Below are 17173 nucleotides of genomic sequence, written 5' to 3'. Positions count from 1 at the left end.
TTAGACAGTCAGACCCAATCGCATATTTACATTTTCTAATAGGAGTCACTGGAAGAGACTCTTACCTTCCCTGTTCCAGGTGCACTGAAGCTGCACCGCTGTGGAAAAATAATGCATTAGTGTTGATACCTATGTTGAACTGAGAGAAGTACAGACGAGGAGTCAAACCTACAATTTTCTGATCTGCATGGCATACTACATTGGACTTTGGCTTTAGCAAAACTAAACATATAAATTAAAAGCAAAAAGAAAAATTGCGATGAACTTAGAGAGTTTGTACAAGCATCAGATGACAAACATTTTCTTACATCTTGTTCAAAAGTGCTGCAGGCCATAAAATATCACTTGTTGTGTATTGTATATATTTGTTGTGTGAGAAACAAACAAATGAAACAAACACATGACATAAAGGACAGCACAGTATTTAATAGTGCAAATTGCAATCGTACTTAAGGATATGTAAAGTTTCACATCGTATTTTTACAGAAAGAAAAATCTAACAGGAACTTTCCAAATAGTAATGCCTGAAGAATACAATAGCAGAGGACATTAGGTTACCACGGCAGCTGAACTGGGCATGGTAGTTTAGCCAGCAGTAACGTGTGCAATTTGTTCTTTGCTCTTTGACTACTGCACACATTCAATTCCCTCACGTACTCATTACTCTTTAACAGTTCTCTCAAAGTCTTTGTATATTAAAAGAGATAATGTTGATTTCTGCACTAAGACTTCATTGCTGAATTTATTGCAGCTAAAATTGTTATACTTGCTTGTATCTGTCTAAATTCCGTGCAGCTAATATGGCACAGAAGGGAGGAGAATGTTAAGTCACTTGTCATGCAGGAAAATGTGCTATTTAACAAACACCTTCATCTTCCTTGCAATCATTCTGGGTAGTTCATGAACTCTTAACAAAGACATAGTTTACTCATTGAAAATGGCGATTTAATTATATCGCATGGCAGTCTGTACTCTCGGTTTAAATCACTTGTAATATTAAGCATATTTTAATACAAACTACTACTGATCAACAAATTCCAAAGAATAATAATGAGGCAGCTAATACCTGCCTTGCATAATGCTTTAACTACATTGTAACTTCTCTAGATTATAACAATATTGAACATTACAATCAAAGGATAGTACTACCTGTTGTACACCGAAATACAATTGTAGCAGTTTCTCATTTACATTGATATACTGGCCAGGATTTTTTGAGCTCAAATATTGCAATTCATTCTTTCACCGACTGAATTTATATTGCACACTTTTCATAACATGCATCCATTTCTTGTACATAATAATTTCGAAAAGTATATGTTGCAAGTTACCTGTTACATTATTTACGGAGATATATTTTATGTATTTCAGGGCCGGTCGTGAGCATGTGGAGCAAATGTTTTGAGAATGCTTCATGATCTACCAGGGTAATGTACTTCAACATGTCAGGTAGCAATGTCTTTCAAAGCAGTTTGAATCAAAAGGATTTGTGTGCACTATCTGTAGAAAAAAATAACACAATGAGGGTCTAGGAAATGCTAATTTACAACAGAATCCCTTATAAAGAACTCGAGAAGACTCCTTCTAGTAACTGGAACTAATTGATCCAAAAATACACAAACTCCCAAAGTAGAATGCATTAGAGCAGAGGTCCCTCAGGTCTCTTCTATTAAGAAATCATTGCATATCAGATCCCCAATGTTATGGGGAATCTCTTTTTTCTAACATGATTTGGCTGTGAAGATGGACTGAGTTGGCACTTATTTTTTTGCCTCATTGAAAACAAAGGGAGCCTGGCTGCAGACGTAAATGTTATTCTCCCCAAAGCGTAATGCATTATCCCTGTCATTGCTTTTCATCAGTGCAAGTCAATGCAAATGCAAGTTAATGGGTAATAAATCCTGATCACTAGAAAGCAATACTGCAGAAAAGCTTGAAATGACAACACTTCCTTGAGTGATTAAACAGCTTGATTCTTAGTTCAGTCATTAATTGATCTACCCAAAGTCTTCCAGCTACTTTTAAATTTGGTTAATCAAAGTCCTTCTGACAAACCCATAACAGCTTCTTAGTAAGTTTTACTACACCAATCAATCGAGGAACTCTCCAAACTGGTAAATGTTTAATGAAAGCCCGATGATGTGCATGAAATCATATGTACTGTCATTATTTTTAAAGATATGTCATAGAAGCACACTGCAGTTGCTGTCCAAGCTCACAATAGTGCAAATGTTTCCAACTTGTAAAGATTTGTACTCAATCTCAGGAAATCAGACTTAGTTGTCAATATATCATTTAAAAAGAAAAAAAACAAACTTGCATATTAAATAAAGCACACTTTTAAGATAAGATTTGTGATCAGTTTTCATTCTCCTCTGTGATACCTTGAGGAGTTAACCCCACATTTCCTCCCTCTCCTTGGCACAGGAGTGATTTCCTTGTCTGTTGCTAGGTGGGTACTGGTGTATATATGTGGATAAAGATAGTATTATGGGATCCTTGGGAACTAGACTTGTACTGGCATTGTTTTTCTTCATAGGCAATATCTGACACACCTTAAGTGTTTCAAATATGAAAATAACCTTATACTTATTTTGTAAATGCCACAATTTCTTAGTTCATTTACTTTGAGCAAGATGACACATTTCCAAACTTCTAGGCACCAATTATCACCTATCTGCTGTTTAACTGGAAATGAAACAGCTGCTGTTGTCACTTTGAGTAAGAAACTACAGCCATGGAATACCAATAACACTGTGTTGCTGAACATTATATTTTCATATAATCTTACTGCCCTGACAATTATCAAGCTCCTTGCTAGTTTGTTTATTAAAATACAATTGATCACTCTCTCTCATGCATACTTAGCTCAACTTCACAAATAACCTTCCCTAACTTGTTGCATTTATTTGCATACATGATTTTTTTTAAAAAACACACAAAACTATGAGTTGCCCGGTAGGCCCAGCAAAAGTAGTTACCTATTAAGAACCACAACGAAAAAACAATTTACAGGCACTGAATTCAATCTGCTGACAAACTAACTCTTCAGGACTCATTTACTTTGTGCTTCCAAACCTTGGTTCCAATGACACACCAGGTCAAATTTCAATGCTCAGCCTCTTGGTTAGCTAATTAATTTTTTTTTTAATTAAGCCAAAAACTAAACAGCGTTAAAACAACAAGTTGAGGAAGGCAGGAAAATAACATTTTATTCAAAATAATAAATATAATGAAATAAAAGTTAAAACTAGAAATCATAGAAAGGAAAATGGGGGTCAGGGGAATGGGGTCAGGGGTTGCAAAATAGAGATGGGAGTCAGAGCAGGAATGAGGCTTTAAAATATCTCTTTTGTTAATATTACATATTCCAGTAATATGATGACCTTCAATATCAATGCCATTATTACTGTAATATTAGAATTTTTTTCAGTATTGGGAGCTAAAATTGTAGAAAAATAAAAAGTGGACTTTCCCAGAGCTACTGGAAGTCTAAGTGTTAACCTATCCAAAATGAAGATTACATGTGCAAAATCCTCCCCAATTTAGATTCGAGCCCACTTTTATTTTCATTGTGCGAGGTTGGGACCAATTGGGCCAGATAGTAGGAGGGGCCCAAACATACAGGACATACAGGCTTTCTGATGCCAGGCAGAGGAGGCATGATCAATTCGGAATGAAGAAAGATGAAAAATGGAAAGTAATTTGATTTTAAATTCCTCAGTAAATATTTCAACAGAATGGAACCAAGTTATGAAAATTATTGTACAAATTAAATTATTTATATCCAGCTTTGTCAAAAATATATTTTTTGTGGGGAGGAGAAACCTTTTTAATGAACCTTTTTATATGGGAAAACATCTAAGATCATCTTCCATGGTTTACAAATGGCAAAAAGAGATGATTGATCAAAAAAGTCTGAAGAACCCATGTTACCTTTCAATGGAAGTGAACAAGGTTTGAAGGTTCAATGAACAGCTCTTCCTCATTCCTCTCTGTTCCTTTGCAAAGAGATGTCACAATCTAACAAAAATACACAACTGGCCTTCTGCCAATCTTGATCCAGACACAAAGGTCTCAATTCAGGAAAGTGGTGCTTATTTAGTTTAACTTTTAGCACTGAGAAAGAAAAATGTCAACATTGACAGGTATTTCCTTTAAATATGACAATTGATATGGTTCTGGATTATTTGTTTAAATGGGCAATGTTTGAAATCAAAGCTCTAAGTAAATATATCACTGGCACATATCACAATAATCCATTTGATATTTTTACACAGCATGACTTAGTTTATGACTCACAAAATGATACTTCAGAAAATAAACAAGAACTAAGTTTGAACAAAAGAATCAGGAATCAATGAAGGAAGTTAACTAATACAGCTGCTACTCAGAAAACAAACATCCTAAGAAATATTCGGAGACCGAGGCAACACAATTATTCCATGCCTTCACTTGGTGTTGTTTGTATTCTGAAAAAGAAAGAAAAGTGGAGGTAAAAATGATAACAACAAGATTATATTTGTATAGCACTTTTCACGTCAGGAGGACATCCCATAAATCCTTACATTTGGTAGAGTGCTTTTCAAATCGAGCACTTCATAAGATATACTGTGTTTTGTTTGTGAACATTGACATTAATACAAGCAGCGATCTTTGCATTGTGCAATGTACTTTATTTTCCTTATTTCCACAATTAGGATGAGGGGGCAGAAGTAGTACAACTTAACTAACTGCAACTCAGGCTTGTCAGGTAACCAAACGTATCAGGTTGTAATAATCACAAAATGTAACTTTACCAAGTCCTAACATTGTGGCAGCATAAATGTATAGCAGTGTTCTTGTTTACAGCAATGTTAGGTATGGACTATTCATACTTGGCCCCATCCTCAATCGAACCCCAGACCAATCCTACAAACACTCAGCACTCCTTTCCCCAACTCTAATGGTTTATCAAAGTGTGTAAAGTGAATTAAGAACAATTTCTGCCATGTATGTTTTACAAGGGGAATAACATACACTAAGGATTGTTGAGAAACAAATTTTGACAATTAATAAATCTTCATTCCAAAAATTCAGTAAATCAAGCTCTGGTCTCGGGGTGGGGGGTGGGCTGGGAATGAGAAGGCATCCCCATTAGTTGATAAATTTGCCATTGTATATTTGCATGAAGGTTTCCAGGACCCTGGGAGATGCTCCCTTCACGTTTTGAACAGTGTGGCATCTTCAACAACGACTTGAACAGACAGATGGGACTGCTGTTTCATGCAAAGCTTTGACAATCCAGAAGTCCCCCTCAGCAGTGTATTGGTGTGTACATCTAAACTATGTGCGCTCAAAGTTCCAACCTGAGGCTTGAACCAAAAGCCTTGTGACAGAGCCGGAGTCCCGGAGTGATCAGTAAGGGATACATAGTTAATATATATCACACACATTATTTAATTAGGTTGTGTGAGTGCTTCAAATAATAGAGATTTTATTGCATCAAATGCTAAATCTAGAAGATGAGGTTAGTTGTGCTGGCATATTTTGATGCTTAGCTCTCGTTACTAACCTGCTGTGTGTTTAGATTGTTTGACATCCCTCAGTTCTGAATGGAAGAGGGATCAGCCAGATCAGTCCAAAATAAGGAAGAATATCAAATAGCTTTCAGAGATTTTGCTAGATTGCTTTGGTATAGGTTCTAGTGAAAGGTAGAATATACACATACCACTACCAAAAGGTAGAATATTTATTGAAGAATAATCATCTCTGCTTACTATGATGGCAACACTGCTCCTGCTGCAATCTGCAGGGCTATACTGAATCACAATATAGGCATAATTTACTCAAAGCATTTGACTTCTTGATATTTAGAATGGAAATTTAGACTTCTTCTGAATGAAAGAGGGCTAAAGCCTGAATTTTAAAAAGTTGGGAGTATCATAACCCCAAATCCTTCTTCCCAAACAAAAGACACAGCAGAACACAACACACCACTGCACAATCACAGAGAGTGACCACAAGGTCCTGCAGGTCATTTATTCCAATTACAATGTGCTCTTACTCTTGTTCATTTGAAGGTGCTTCTGGATCACTTTGCAGGCTGCTAACTCTGTCGGTAAGCAGAAAGAAGAAAAAAAGAACAGAAAAACAATGAGTACTTGTGATTTGCTATTGAAGTATATTTCCCATTATAAAGATCTATTGAAAAAACACAAGTGTCATTTGAATAATGAAGAATCAAAAATAATGGCAGAGAAGCATTGGAAACAATGGGGTCAAAGCAATAATCATTTGATAGGCCTAGATATTACAACTTGGTGACATCGACTTCCCCTTAACCCCCCCCACCCCCACGAGACACGATCCTGCTTGAGGGGTGCTATATAAATGCTTGCTGTTGTTTTGTGGGAAATTGTGTTGGATCCCATTAAAAGTGAGACTCTGCATCTATAAATACGTGAGAGGTTGCTTTCTAAATATCAGGATGACAAAAAAAATGTTTAGGAAATGCAGTATGTGATAATTAAAACAAGAACATAAAACACAGTTAAAACTAGTTCTGTACCTCTCCTCCCACACTGCCACCACCACAGGGGAATTGGCAGAATAGCTTCACCAAGAAAATTCAGAATAGGTCATTTTTATCATTAGCAAGTGATTGTTTGCTCCCATGGGAGCAGCAATTATTTTCTGCTTCACCAGATACTGGTTAAAAATTAAACCTGGAAGTATAGGAATTAACAATGGGTGCTGCTGAATGCAAAAGCAGAACAATAATGGCACAATAATGGCACATGAAGGATGTCACCGCCGGGCTGGAGATAAATTTGAGGCACGAGGGAGAGGGTCCAATCGTAATGGTACATATAGGGACCAATGACATTGGTAGGACAAGTAGGGACGAGTTAAGGAGCGAGTTCCGGGAATTCGGAATTAAACTAAGGAATAGAACTTCCAAAGTGATGATATCGGGACTGTTACCTGAGCCAGGAGCTAATTGGTACAGGCAAAAGAAGATAATAGATCTGAATGCCTGGCTAAAAGAGTGGTGCGGAGAGCAGGAATTCCAATTCATGGGCCACTGGCACGAGTATTGGGGAAGATGGGAGCTTTTTCAAAGGAATGGGCTCCACCTAAATAGGGCTGGGACAAATGTCCTGGCTACGCGAATAAATAGGGAGGTAGAAAGGGCTTTAAACTACTAAGGGGGGGGTGGGGGGGGAGATAAAAACATAGTAAAGTATAGTCCACCACAGTTAAACTTGAGATCAACAAAAGCAAGGGAGCAGATTAACAAGGGAGAAGAGCAAAGTGTGTCAAGCAGGGAAAGGAAGTACAGTGATAGAGTGCTGGTGAATAGGGTTAATAGCCGGAAGTCAGAATTAAGGGCGCTATATCTGAATGCACGAAGCATTCGTAACAAGATAGATGAATTAGTTGCACAAATAGAGACAAACCGGTATGATCTAGTAGCCATCACCGAGACATGGTTACAGGGTGATCAGGGATGGGAACTGAATATTCCCGGCTACGTGGTATATAGGAAAGATAGGCGATGTGGTAAACGAGGAGGGGGAGTGGCCCTGCTAATAAAGGATGGGATAAAAACAGTAGAGAGGAAAGATTTTAAATCTGAAAAGCAAGATGTAGAGTCAGTATGGGTAGAGATACGTAACTTCAAGGGGCAGAAAACTATAGTGGGAGTAGTTTATAGACCCCCAAACAGTGGTCAAAGTATCGCTCAAGGTATAAATCAAGAGATTAGTGGAGCATGTAGCAAAGGAAAGACACTAATTGTGGGTGATTTTAACCTGCACATAGACTGGGACAACCAAATTGGGAAAGGTAACATAGAAGAGGAGTTTATAGAATGTATTAGAGATAATTTTCTAGATCAATATGCTGAGGAGCCGACCAGGGAACAAGCCATATTAGACCTTGTTTTGTGTAATGAAACAGGGCTGATCAGCAAACTGGAACTTAAGGCTCCTCTAGGGCAAAGCGATCATAATATGATGGAATTTAGCGTTAAGTTAGAGAGGGAAGTAGTTAAGTCTGAAGCAAAAGTCTTCAATTTAAATCGAGCCAACTTTGCTGGTATGAGAGAGGATTTAGCCAGAATAAACTGGGAGACTAAACTTAAAGATTTGACGGTAGACCAGCAATGGCAGACATTCAAGGAGATAGTGCAAAATTCCCAACGAGCACATATTCCTTTGAGGAATAAGAATGCCATGGGAAAGGTGGTGCAGCCATGGCTAACTAGAGCAGTTAGGGAAAGTATCAAATCAAAAGAAAAAGCCTATAAAACAGCGAAGATGAGTAGTAAACCCGAGGATTGGGAGAACTTTAGGGAACAACAGAGGAGGACCAAAAAATTGATCAAGAGGGAGAAAATAGATTACGAGGGCAAACTAGCAAAGAACATAAAAACAGACTCCAAGAGTTTTTACAAATATATAAAGAGGAAAAGGCTAGCGAGGGTGAATGTGGGTCCATTACAGGCAGAGACCGGAGGAATTATAATAGGGGACAAAGACATGGCAGAGTCATTAAACAAGTATTTTTCTACAGTCTTCACCGTAGAAGACACTGGAAACATACCAAAAATAGAGGACCAAGAAGACAATGTTAGCGAGCAACTTAGGGAGATTAACATTAGTAAAGAGATGGTTCTAGGTAAATTGTCGGGTCTTAAAACCGATAAATCCCCTGGACCGGATGGCCTGCATCCGAGAGTTTTAAAGGAGGTGGCTACTGAGATAGTGGATGGCATGTCTATAATCTTCCAAAAGTCTGTGGATACTGGAAAAGTTCCCATTGATTGGAAGATTGCAAACGTAACTCCACTATTTAAGAAGGGTGGGAGAGAAAATAGGGAAAACTATAGACCAGTTAGTTTGACGTCAGTTGTAGGGAAAATTCTTGAGTCCTTAATAAAAGACGTAGTTATGGGATACCTGGAAGACCATAAAAAGATTAGGCAGAGTCAACATGGCTTTACAAAAGGGAAGTCATGCTTGACTAACCTTTTAGAATTTTTTGAGGATGTATCCAGCAGGTTGGATAAGGGGGAACCAGTAGATGTGGTATATTTGGATTTTAGGAAGGCATTTGACAAGGTGCCACACAAAAGGCTGTTACTCAAGATCAAGGCCCACGGGATTAATGGGAAAATATTAACATGGATAGAAGAGTGGCTATCGGGTAGAAAGCAGAGAGTAGTGATAAACGGATCATTCTCGAATTGGCAGGATGTAACTAGTGGAGTGCCACAAGGATCAGTGCTTGGGCCTCAGCTATTTACCATTTACATCAATGATCTGGACGAGGACATTGAATGTAATGTGTCTAAATTCGCGGATGATACTAAACTAGGTAGCAGAGTGAGCTCTCAGGATGATGCAAAAAGATTGCAACAAGATATAGATAGGCTAGGGGAGTGGGCAAGTAGGTGGCAGATGGAATTCAATGTTAGCAAGTGTGAAATTATTCACCTAGGTAGCAAGAATAAAAGAACAGATTATTTTCTGGAAGGGGAGAAGTTAGATAGTGTTAGTATTCAAAGGGATTTGGGTGTCCTTGTACACCAGTCCCAAAAAGTTAGTTTGCAGGTGCAGCAAGCAACTTAAAGGCGAACGGCATGTTAGCGTTCATTTCGAAAGGTTTAGAATATAAGAGTAGGGAAGTCTTGCTGCAACTGTATAGGGCTTTGGTGAGACCGCACCTAGAGTATTGTGTGCAGTTTTGGTCTCCTTATTTAAAACAGGAGATACTTGCCCTAGAGGGGGTGCAGCGTAGATTCACTCGGTTAGTTCCTGGGATGAGGGGACTGACCTATGAGGATAGGCTGAATAAACTAGGGCTGTATTCTCTAGAGTACAGAAGAATTAGGGGGGATCTTATTGAAACTTATAAGATTCTTAAAGGGCTGGATAAAGTAGACACAGAGGGACTGTTTCCCCTGGTAGGAGAATCTAGAACCAGGGGTCACAGTCTTAAAATTAAGGGTCAGCCTCTTAGAACAGAGTTGAGGAAACATTTCTTCACTCAGAGGGTAGTGAACTTATGGAATTCACTACCCCAGAAGGCTGTAGATGCTCAGTCCTTGAACATTTTCAAGGCTGAGACTGATAGATTCTTGAAAAATAGAGGGATTAGGGGATATGGGGATAGGGCAGGTAATCAGAGTTAGGTGAGAAGTTCAGCCATGATCTTATTGAATGGTGGAGCAGGCACGAAGGGCCGAATGGCCTACTCCTGCTCCTAATTCTTATGTTCTTATGTTCTTATTTCACTGACAGCAAAGGACATGGCAGAACAATGGATTCGATAAGGTATTGTAATTGGGAAAAGTAATCAACTGGTTTGTTTTCAACCAGTGTGATTTGTGCATGTAATGGATGACCGGGCTAGCTACATGCTACTTTTAGTGTCTCTTACTGAAAAAGTGCATTGTTTTGCAATACATTCAGAATGTAACAGGTTTAATGATAAATCTATGAGATGACAAGAGTCTCATGCTGGATTAATGATTTGGCTTACTTTGCTGAGTCGGATGACTCCTTTAATTCTTCATCCAGTCTGCAGAGGCAAAAACACGTGAACAATAATAATTTCTTTAAAAAAATAGAAATTCAAGACAAATTTCATAGCAAAGCAAGGCCATTATGTTGGCATGCTACTTAGCCTATAATGAAATTTAATAGATTTCTAGATTTTTTTAACATTGTCCCAGCATAAATAACCTGATGCTCTTGATACCCTCAATTGTCAATTTGAGCTAATGGGGGTCTATTTTGCTCTCTGAAAGGAAACCATGAGTTAAGAGCAGAAATGTAAAATGGAAATATACAGGCTACAAAATAAACCACTAAAGGCTGTTTAATGCTGGTGTTTGGGGTTGCTATCTTTAACAAAGGTCTGTCAACCAATAGAAATTCAGGTATGATCCACACTCAGTAACAACAGTGTTAACAGGATTTCATCAGTAATGGACTGGCTAATACAAATGTTGCTCAACACAGGCTGTGGTTTCTCCAATAAACCAATGAGAGCAGGAAGCAATGCAATGCCATGTTGAAAGAGCAAATATGTTGCATCAGAAATACTGAATGGTACATGAACAGAAATAACTCTGAAAGTTACAAATGCACAGTTCAATACACCTATCCTGAGTAAATAAAGGGACAGCAGGGACAGTGATAGTAACTCCAAATTCCATAATATATATAATTTTTTAAAATCAGTCTGATGTTAGGATATGTGCTGTCCACAGAATTACCAGTTCCACCGTAGTCTGCAATGAAAGGATTACACCCACACGTGTAGTACAGTAGAATCAGTGCTTTGTACATTGCAACTGGTGAACCTCTGAGAATCTTTGAAGTTACAGCACCAAAATAGACCTTCAGCCAAACAAATCTGGCTAACATTTTTCTCAAAGGGTACTTCTTCCAACATGACAAGAGTTCTACATAGAAGTGGCATTCGTCATGAATCTACGAACTTCATATAGTTGGTTGCTGGATCCAGATGCCGTATGCATACCAAGGTCCCTTCAGGTATATTCCAGCTGCCTATTGTTACTCTGCTGGAAATGTTGCAGCATTGTGGAAGTCGGTCTGAGTGCTTTTGATTAGTAAAATGCAACATATCTTCTCTTTTTAGCTACCTTGTATAATCGATATCCTCGATTATTATCTACTAGTTCTGCATTATCATCACCCTTTGAGCACAGATTTATCATAACATGACCTATTTTTAAAGTGCAGCACAGCAGTTGTGAACACTCAAGTGGATCAAAACTTCTCACGTTCTTAGAACCACTGTCCATTGAAGATCTTGTGGTAATTTGAAAAAACCTTAAATTCAGTCTTAATTTGGAGGCCCATTTATCTCAGTACTGAAAAGAACTCCAAATATTTCGCTTCCAAATTAAGAGAGACAATTTGAATCTACTTCCCAAAATTCTACAAGATTGTAGATTTTGAGACAATCATCTTGACCAATGTACATGAGAAATTTTGGACCATATAAGTGCAGATATTATGCAGCCAAGTGCCGTAGACAAGAGGAATATGGTGGAAGAGTGGACTTCAGCTTAACCATTGCCCGTCTCTGCCAATACCTCTCTCCGAAAGCCGCTGAAACCCTGGTGTCTTTGTCACCTCTCGGCTGGACTATACTAACGCCCTCATCGCTGGTCTCCCATCCACTACCATCCATAAAATCCAGATCATTCAAAACTCTGCCGCCCGCATTCTCACCGCACCAAACTCCGCTCCCCGATCACCTCAGTCCGTGCCAGACTGCACTGGCTGCCTATCCCAGAGAGGATAGACTTCAAGATCCTCACTCTTGCATTCAAATCCCTCTATTCCTCTGCACCCTCCTACCTCTCTGACCTCCTCTCTCCTCAAAACTGCACCCGTTGCCTTCATTCCTCCGGGTCTGGCCTCCTCCTTGTTCCCCGATTCCTCTGTTCCACCCTCAGCGGCCGTGCCTTCAGCCACTATGCCCCGAAGCTCTGGAATTCCCTTCCTCATTCCCTTCACCTCGCCCCCTCTCTTCCTATTTCCAGGTCCCTGCTGAAGACTTTTCTTTTTGACCGCGCCTTTGGTCACCTTCCTCCCCCTCCCCCTGGCTCAGCCTTGGGATCTATTACTGTGAAGTGCTCTGAGACGCCGTCCAGCGTGGAGGGCGCTTTATAAATCCAAGTTGTTATTGTTGTTGGGTGTCGTTTTTCTAATTGGTGTTTCTTTTCAGAACCATAGGTACTTAGTAGACTTGATATATGCAAAAATCTCAAGAAGCATGAATTGCTTGCTGTAACTGGGTGCAATATCTTCATGATTTAACTCAAAACAATTCTTGTCCAGTGCCTTCAAGCAACTAGATGAATTATCACCACTGGATGATGCATCAGATAGAAATATATGGAGCACATTATTTTTAGGAGCAATCTAGCCAAATAAAGTTGTATGTTTTATGAGCAAAATATACACTATCTGGCAGACGACTGTAGCTTCATAATGTTCAAATTGTCACGACCTCCTGTTTCATTAAACAGCCTTGCAAGTCATGTTTTCAACACTTCATTTCAAATACTTTTTGTGTCTCGTCATCAGTAGGAATTCCATAAGCTCAAAATATTTTGTATTTTGACCCAACTGTGCAGCGCCTTGGGACGTCCTCCTGACGTGAAAGGCGCTTTATAAATGGAATCTTGTTGTTGTTGTTGTTGTATAGATTTCACATTGTGCCCTTCATGTCTCTACTCCCAGATTTTGGGTTTCTATCCTTCAGAGCCTTTATTATCTTTATAAAATACAATCACAGAGGTCCCAAAGCAGAACCCTGTGGCATTTTACCAGCCGGATGACATTCCATATACCACCACCTTCTGGGTTTTATCGGTCAGCCAATTACGTATCCATTGCAAGATAATTCCTCTGATTCCCACTTTCTTTATTTTCCATACCAGCCTTTCATGAAGAACTGTATCAAAGGCCTTACAACATCCACTGCCTTACCCTTATCAGGCTCCTTTGTCATACAATCAAAGAAAAACAGTAAATTAGTTTGGCAGGATTTCCCCTTCGTAAACCTATATTGGCTATCTTTTATTATTTCATTATTATCCAGATGCTCCATGATCTTATTTTTTTAATAAGAGTCTCCCTAACTTTACTCACAATGGATGTCAAACTCACTGGTCTGTAGTTTCCTGGGAAACTTTGGCTACCTTTTTTTTAAAAAAAATGGAGTAACATCTGGATTTGTTTGCCTTAAGTTTACAAAGTTGTTCAGCAACCATCCTGGTAGTGATATGTATAGTGTCACAACTTGCCTCTGCAACATCACTGAATTCTCTTTCCAGATCCAATACATTTCACATCTCCTCTTTTCTAAAAACTGAGGCAAAAAACGGATTTAGTACTTCGGCAGCTGGTGTAGCATCATTTGCCATATCCTCACCTGATCCCACCTTCAATGGCCCTATTCCATCATTCGTTTTTTCTTTTCCCTTAATCTCTGAAAAACGTTTTATTGTTAGCCTTCACGTCTCTTGCCATGTTCATTTCAAAAGTTTTCTTTGGCATTCTGATACCTTTGTCACAATCCTGGCATGCCTTCTGGTAATGAGTCTGTCTTTCCTCTATGCCATTTCCTTTCAAGGCGTTAAATGCCTTTTTTTCCTCTTTTATAAGTTGTTTTGTGGCCCCTTCCAACCAGGCAGGAATACCCTTAAGCTTGGTACCTTTGCTTTGCATGGGTACGCATTGGTCCAGTGCATTCCAAATTCACCCACTGAATGAACTCCATAGTTCCTCTGCTCCCTTAGTCATGTTTAAGCCTGCCAGGCCCACTCTGACAAGACGTCTCAATCACATAAAATTGATCTTCTTAAAATTTTGTTTCTGTTTTTATAACCTCACTAATCCATGTAATAAATGTGATAACAGTATGACCATTGTTGCTTAAACCCACACTCACCTTTGTGTTGGAGATTTGATCATCCCTGTTACTCATAACCAAATCCAAAATTTTATTGCCTCTTGTTGGCTCCTTTATAAATTGAGTTATAAAAAACTCCTCCTTTAACTCTAAAAATCCTTCCGTATCTTACCAGTAAACACATTTTTATCCCAATCAATTTGTGATAAGTTAAAATATCCAACTACTATGGTTGAACCCTTGCTAGTCGCCTTCCTTACCTCATCCCACAATTACAAATCAAAGTTATCACCTTGGCCTGGTGGTCTATAGCAAACTTCCAATAATAGTTTACCTCTGTTGCCATTTATTAATTCTACCCAAACTGATTTTGTGGCTGCCCTTCCTTTTTTTATATACTCTCATTTGTGCCTCAATACTGCAGTTCATATATACTGCCACAACAGCTCCTCTTCTCCTGATACAGTCCCTCCTAAACAGTGTGAATCCTTCCAGACTTGTATCCCATTGATTGGAATCATTCCACCATGACTCTGTGATGCTATTGATATCCAATCTGTCGCCCCTTGCAAGACCTTCCAGGTCACACATCTTGTTGGCATTAATGCAAGCACAACTCTATTGTATGTTATTAACATAATTATTTTCCTTATCTCCCACCAATATTATATTTTGGTGTATGTTTCCACTGGTATACTTCAAGGTTTCCCCTAATCAGTTTGGGTGCCTAATCAGTTACACCTACCACACTCTGTATCTAGTTTAAACACTTCCTTACCATACTATCTATCCTGCCTGCCAACACCTCCACCCACCTTTTGTTCAGATGGAGACCATCTGCTCTGTAGAGGTGCACCCTATTCCAAAAATGCATCACTATCTGATGAACCTAAAACCTGATTCCCTACAACAATGTCTTAGCCATGCATTGGTCTTCCATATTACCCTCTGTCTCTCCTCACTAGCACGTGGTATGGGGAGTACTTCCGAAAAAACTGCATTTGAGGTCTTTCCCATAAGCTTCCTTCCTATTGCCTTGAATTTAGCATGTACGATTTCTGGTCTACTTATATCTACGTAATTTCTTCCCACATGAACAACCGCAATTGGTTCCTCACCTGCTCCCTCGAGCATTTTGTCAACCTGGGACGTCAGATCCTCAACCGGTGCACATAGGAGGCAACTTACCATTTGATTTTCTGGGTTTGGTTTGCACAGAATTGTGTCCGAATAATCGAATTCCCTAACAACATGACTTGTCTGATTTTCTTTCTCTTTTCCCTTCCTTCTCTGATAGGCTGCTGGATGCTCTTGGGATATGGCATAACCTTGCCCGTCTCAGCCAGCCCTTGGGTTTCCACATCATCTCTCTCCAGAGGAGAGAAACTGTTTGAGAGCACCAGAGATGCCTTTTCCTGCCTTAATGCCTGATCACAACTTCCGGAGCATTTTCTAACAGAGAACCCCCCACCTCTTCTAGGTTACAGGGACTCCTCTCCTATTCTGCCCCCTTACTCTGTGTGGTCTCCTCTAATACCTCATTTATAAAAATCCCATCCTCCCTAATACTTAGTGAGCTACTGGCCACTCATCAAAGACTGACCACTTCAACCTTGAGTGCATCGACCAGTTTGCAGTTGTTACAAATGAATCCCTCCACAACCTGGGCCCGGAAGGCAAACATCTCACAACTTCTGCATAAAGTATTCCATTTTCATTGAAGTTTACTTTAAACAGAGCTGGCTAAGTTTTCTCAGCTGCTTCTTATTAATTCCTATTGATTCCTATTTCTATTTTTCTGCTTATTTTTATATAAGCCTTGCCAGACTGCACTGGCTGCCTATCCCAGAGAGGATCGACTTCAAGATCCTCACCGTGTATTCAAATCCCTCCACTCCTCTGCACCCCCCTACCTCTCTGACCTCCTCTCTCCTCAAAACAGTACCCATTGCCTCTGTTCCTCCGGGTCTGGCCTCCTCCTCGTCCCCCGAATCCTCCGCTCCACCCTCGGCGGCCGTGCCTTCAGCCATTATGCCCCGAGGCTCTGGAATTCCCTTCCTCACTCCCTTCATCTCACTCCCCCTCTTCCTATTTTCAGATCCCTGCTGAAGACCTTTCTCTTCAACCACTCCTTTGGTCACCTTCCTCCCCCTTCCCCTGGCTCGGGATCCGTTACTGTAAAGCGCTCTGAGACGCTGTCCGGCATGGAGGGGGCTATATAAATCCAAGTTGTTGTTGTTGTATAAGCACCTCCTTCATCCTCTGTACTGAATCCCCGCTCTCACCAAATTCCTTCACTAAAGATTCACTGTGTTCCCACCTTACTCCATTCACAACTCAATCCATTGGGCTCTCTGCTCCTTTAATTCGGAGAATTACTGGACACCGGTACCACTTCTGCACCATAAAAACCTGCCAGGAATTTAATGCACTGCTTTATAAATTCATTTAACTGCAATGATGCCTCCATAAAGCAGAACGAAGGTAGCAAAATGGACCCCCAATATTCTGTGTGCAGAAAAAACAAATGTCTTAAGAACAGCACTAAGCAAGGCAATTTTTCAGGAACCGCATGCTTGTTATAGAAAGCTGAAAAGCACTGCGGCCTTTTCATACATTGTTAATTTTCAGCATGATGTAACCTGGCAAAAGCAAAGGACATTCTTTCTCGGTTAGAAAACGATAACGTGCCGCGATTTAATGCTAGATTAAAAAGGTTGACCTCAAC

General features: G+C 39.6%; 1 protein-coding gene across 9 annotated transcripts in view; it reads right to left on the bottom strand.

The window, feature by feature from the left end:
- Positions 1–406: 406 nt before the first annotated feature.
- Positions 407–17173, bottom strand: part of LOC103186096 (prune homolog 2 with BCH domain) — a 192958-nt gene continuing 176191 nt past the window's right edge. For 8 of the 9 annotated variants that reach the window (XM_042333668.1, XM_042333664.1, XM_042333673.1 and 5 more), the window contains 3 exons: positions 10531–10569; positions 6047–6094; positions 407–4472 (listed from right to left, as the gene is read on the bottom strand). In XM_042333668.1, the coding sequence (XP_042189602.1) occupies positions 4439–4472; positions 6047–6094; positions 10531–10569 (121 nt within the window). In that variant the 3' untranslated portion in view covers positions 407–4438. The remainder of the gene's footprint in view (positions 4473–6046; positions 6095–10530; positions 10570–17173) is intronic. The other variant, XM_042333676.1, reaches the window with a different exon arrangement.

Source organism: Callorhinchus milii, unplaced genomic scaffold, assembly GCF_018977255.1.
Source record: "Callorhinchus milii isolate IMCB2004 unplaced genomic scaffold, IMCB_Cmil_1.0 Scaffold1, whole genome shotgun sequence".
In the NCBI taxonomy this organism is placed as follows: domain Eukaryota; kingdom Metazoa; phylum Chordata; class Chondrichthyes; order Chimaeriformes; family Callorhinchidae; genus Callorhinchus; species Callorhinchus milii.
This window is presented reverse-complemented; position numbering and strand designations above follow the sequence as displayed.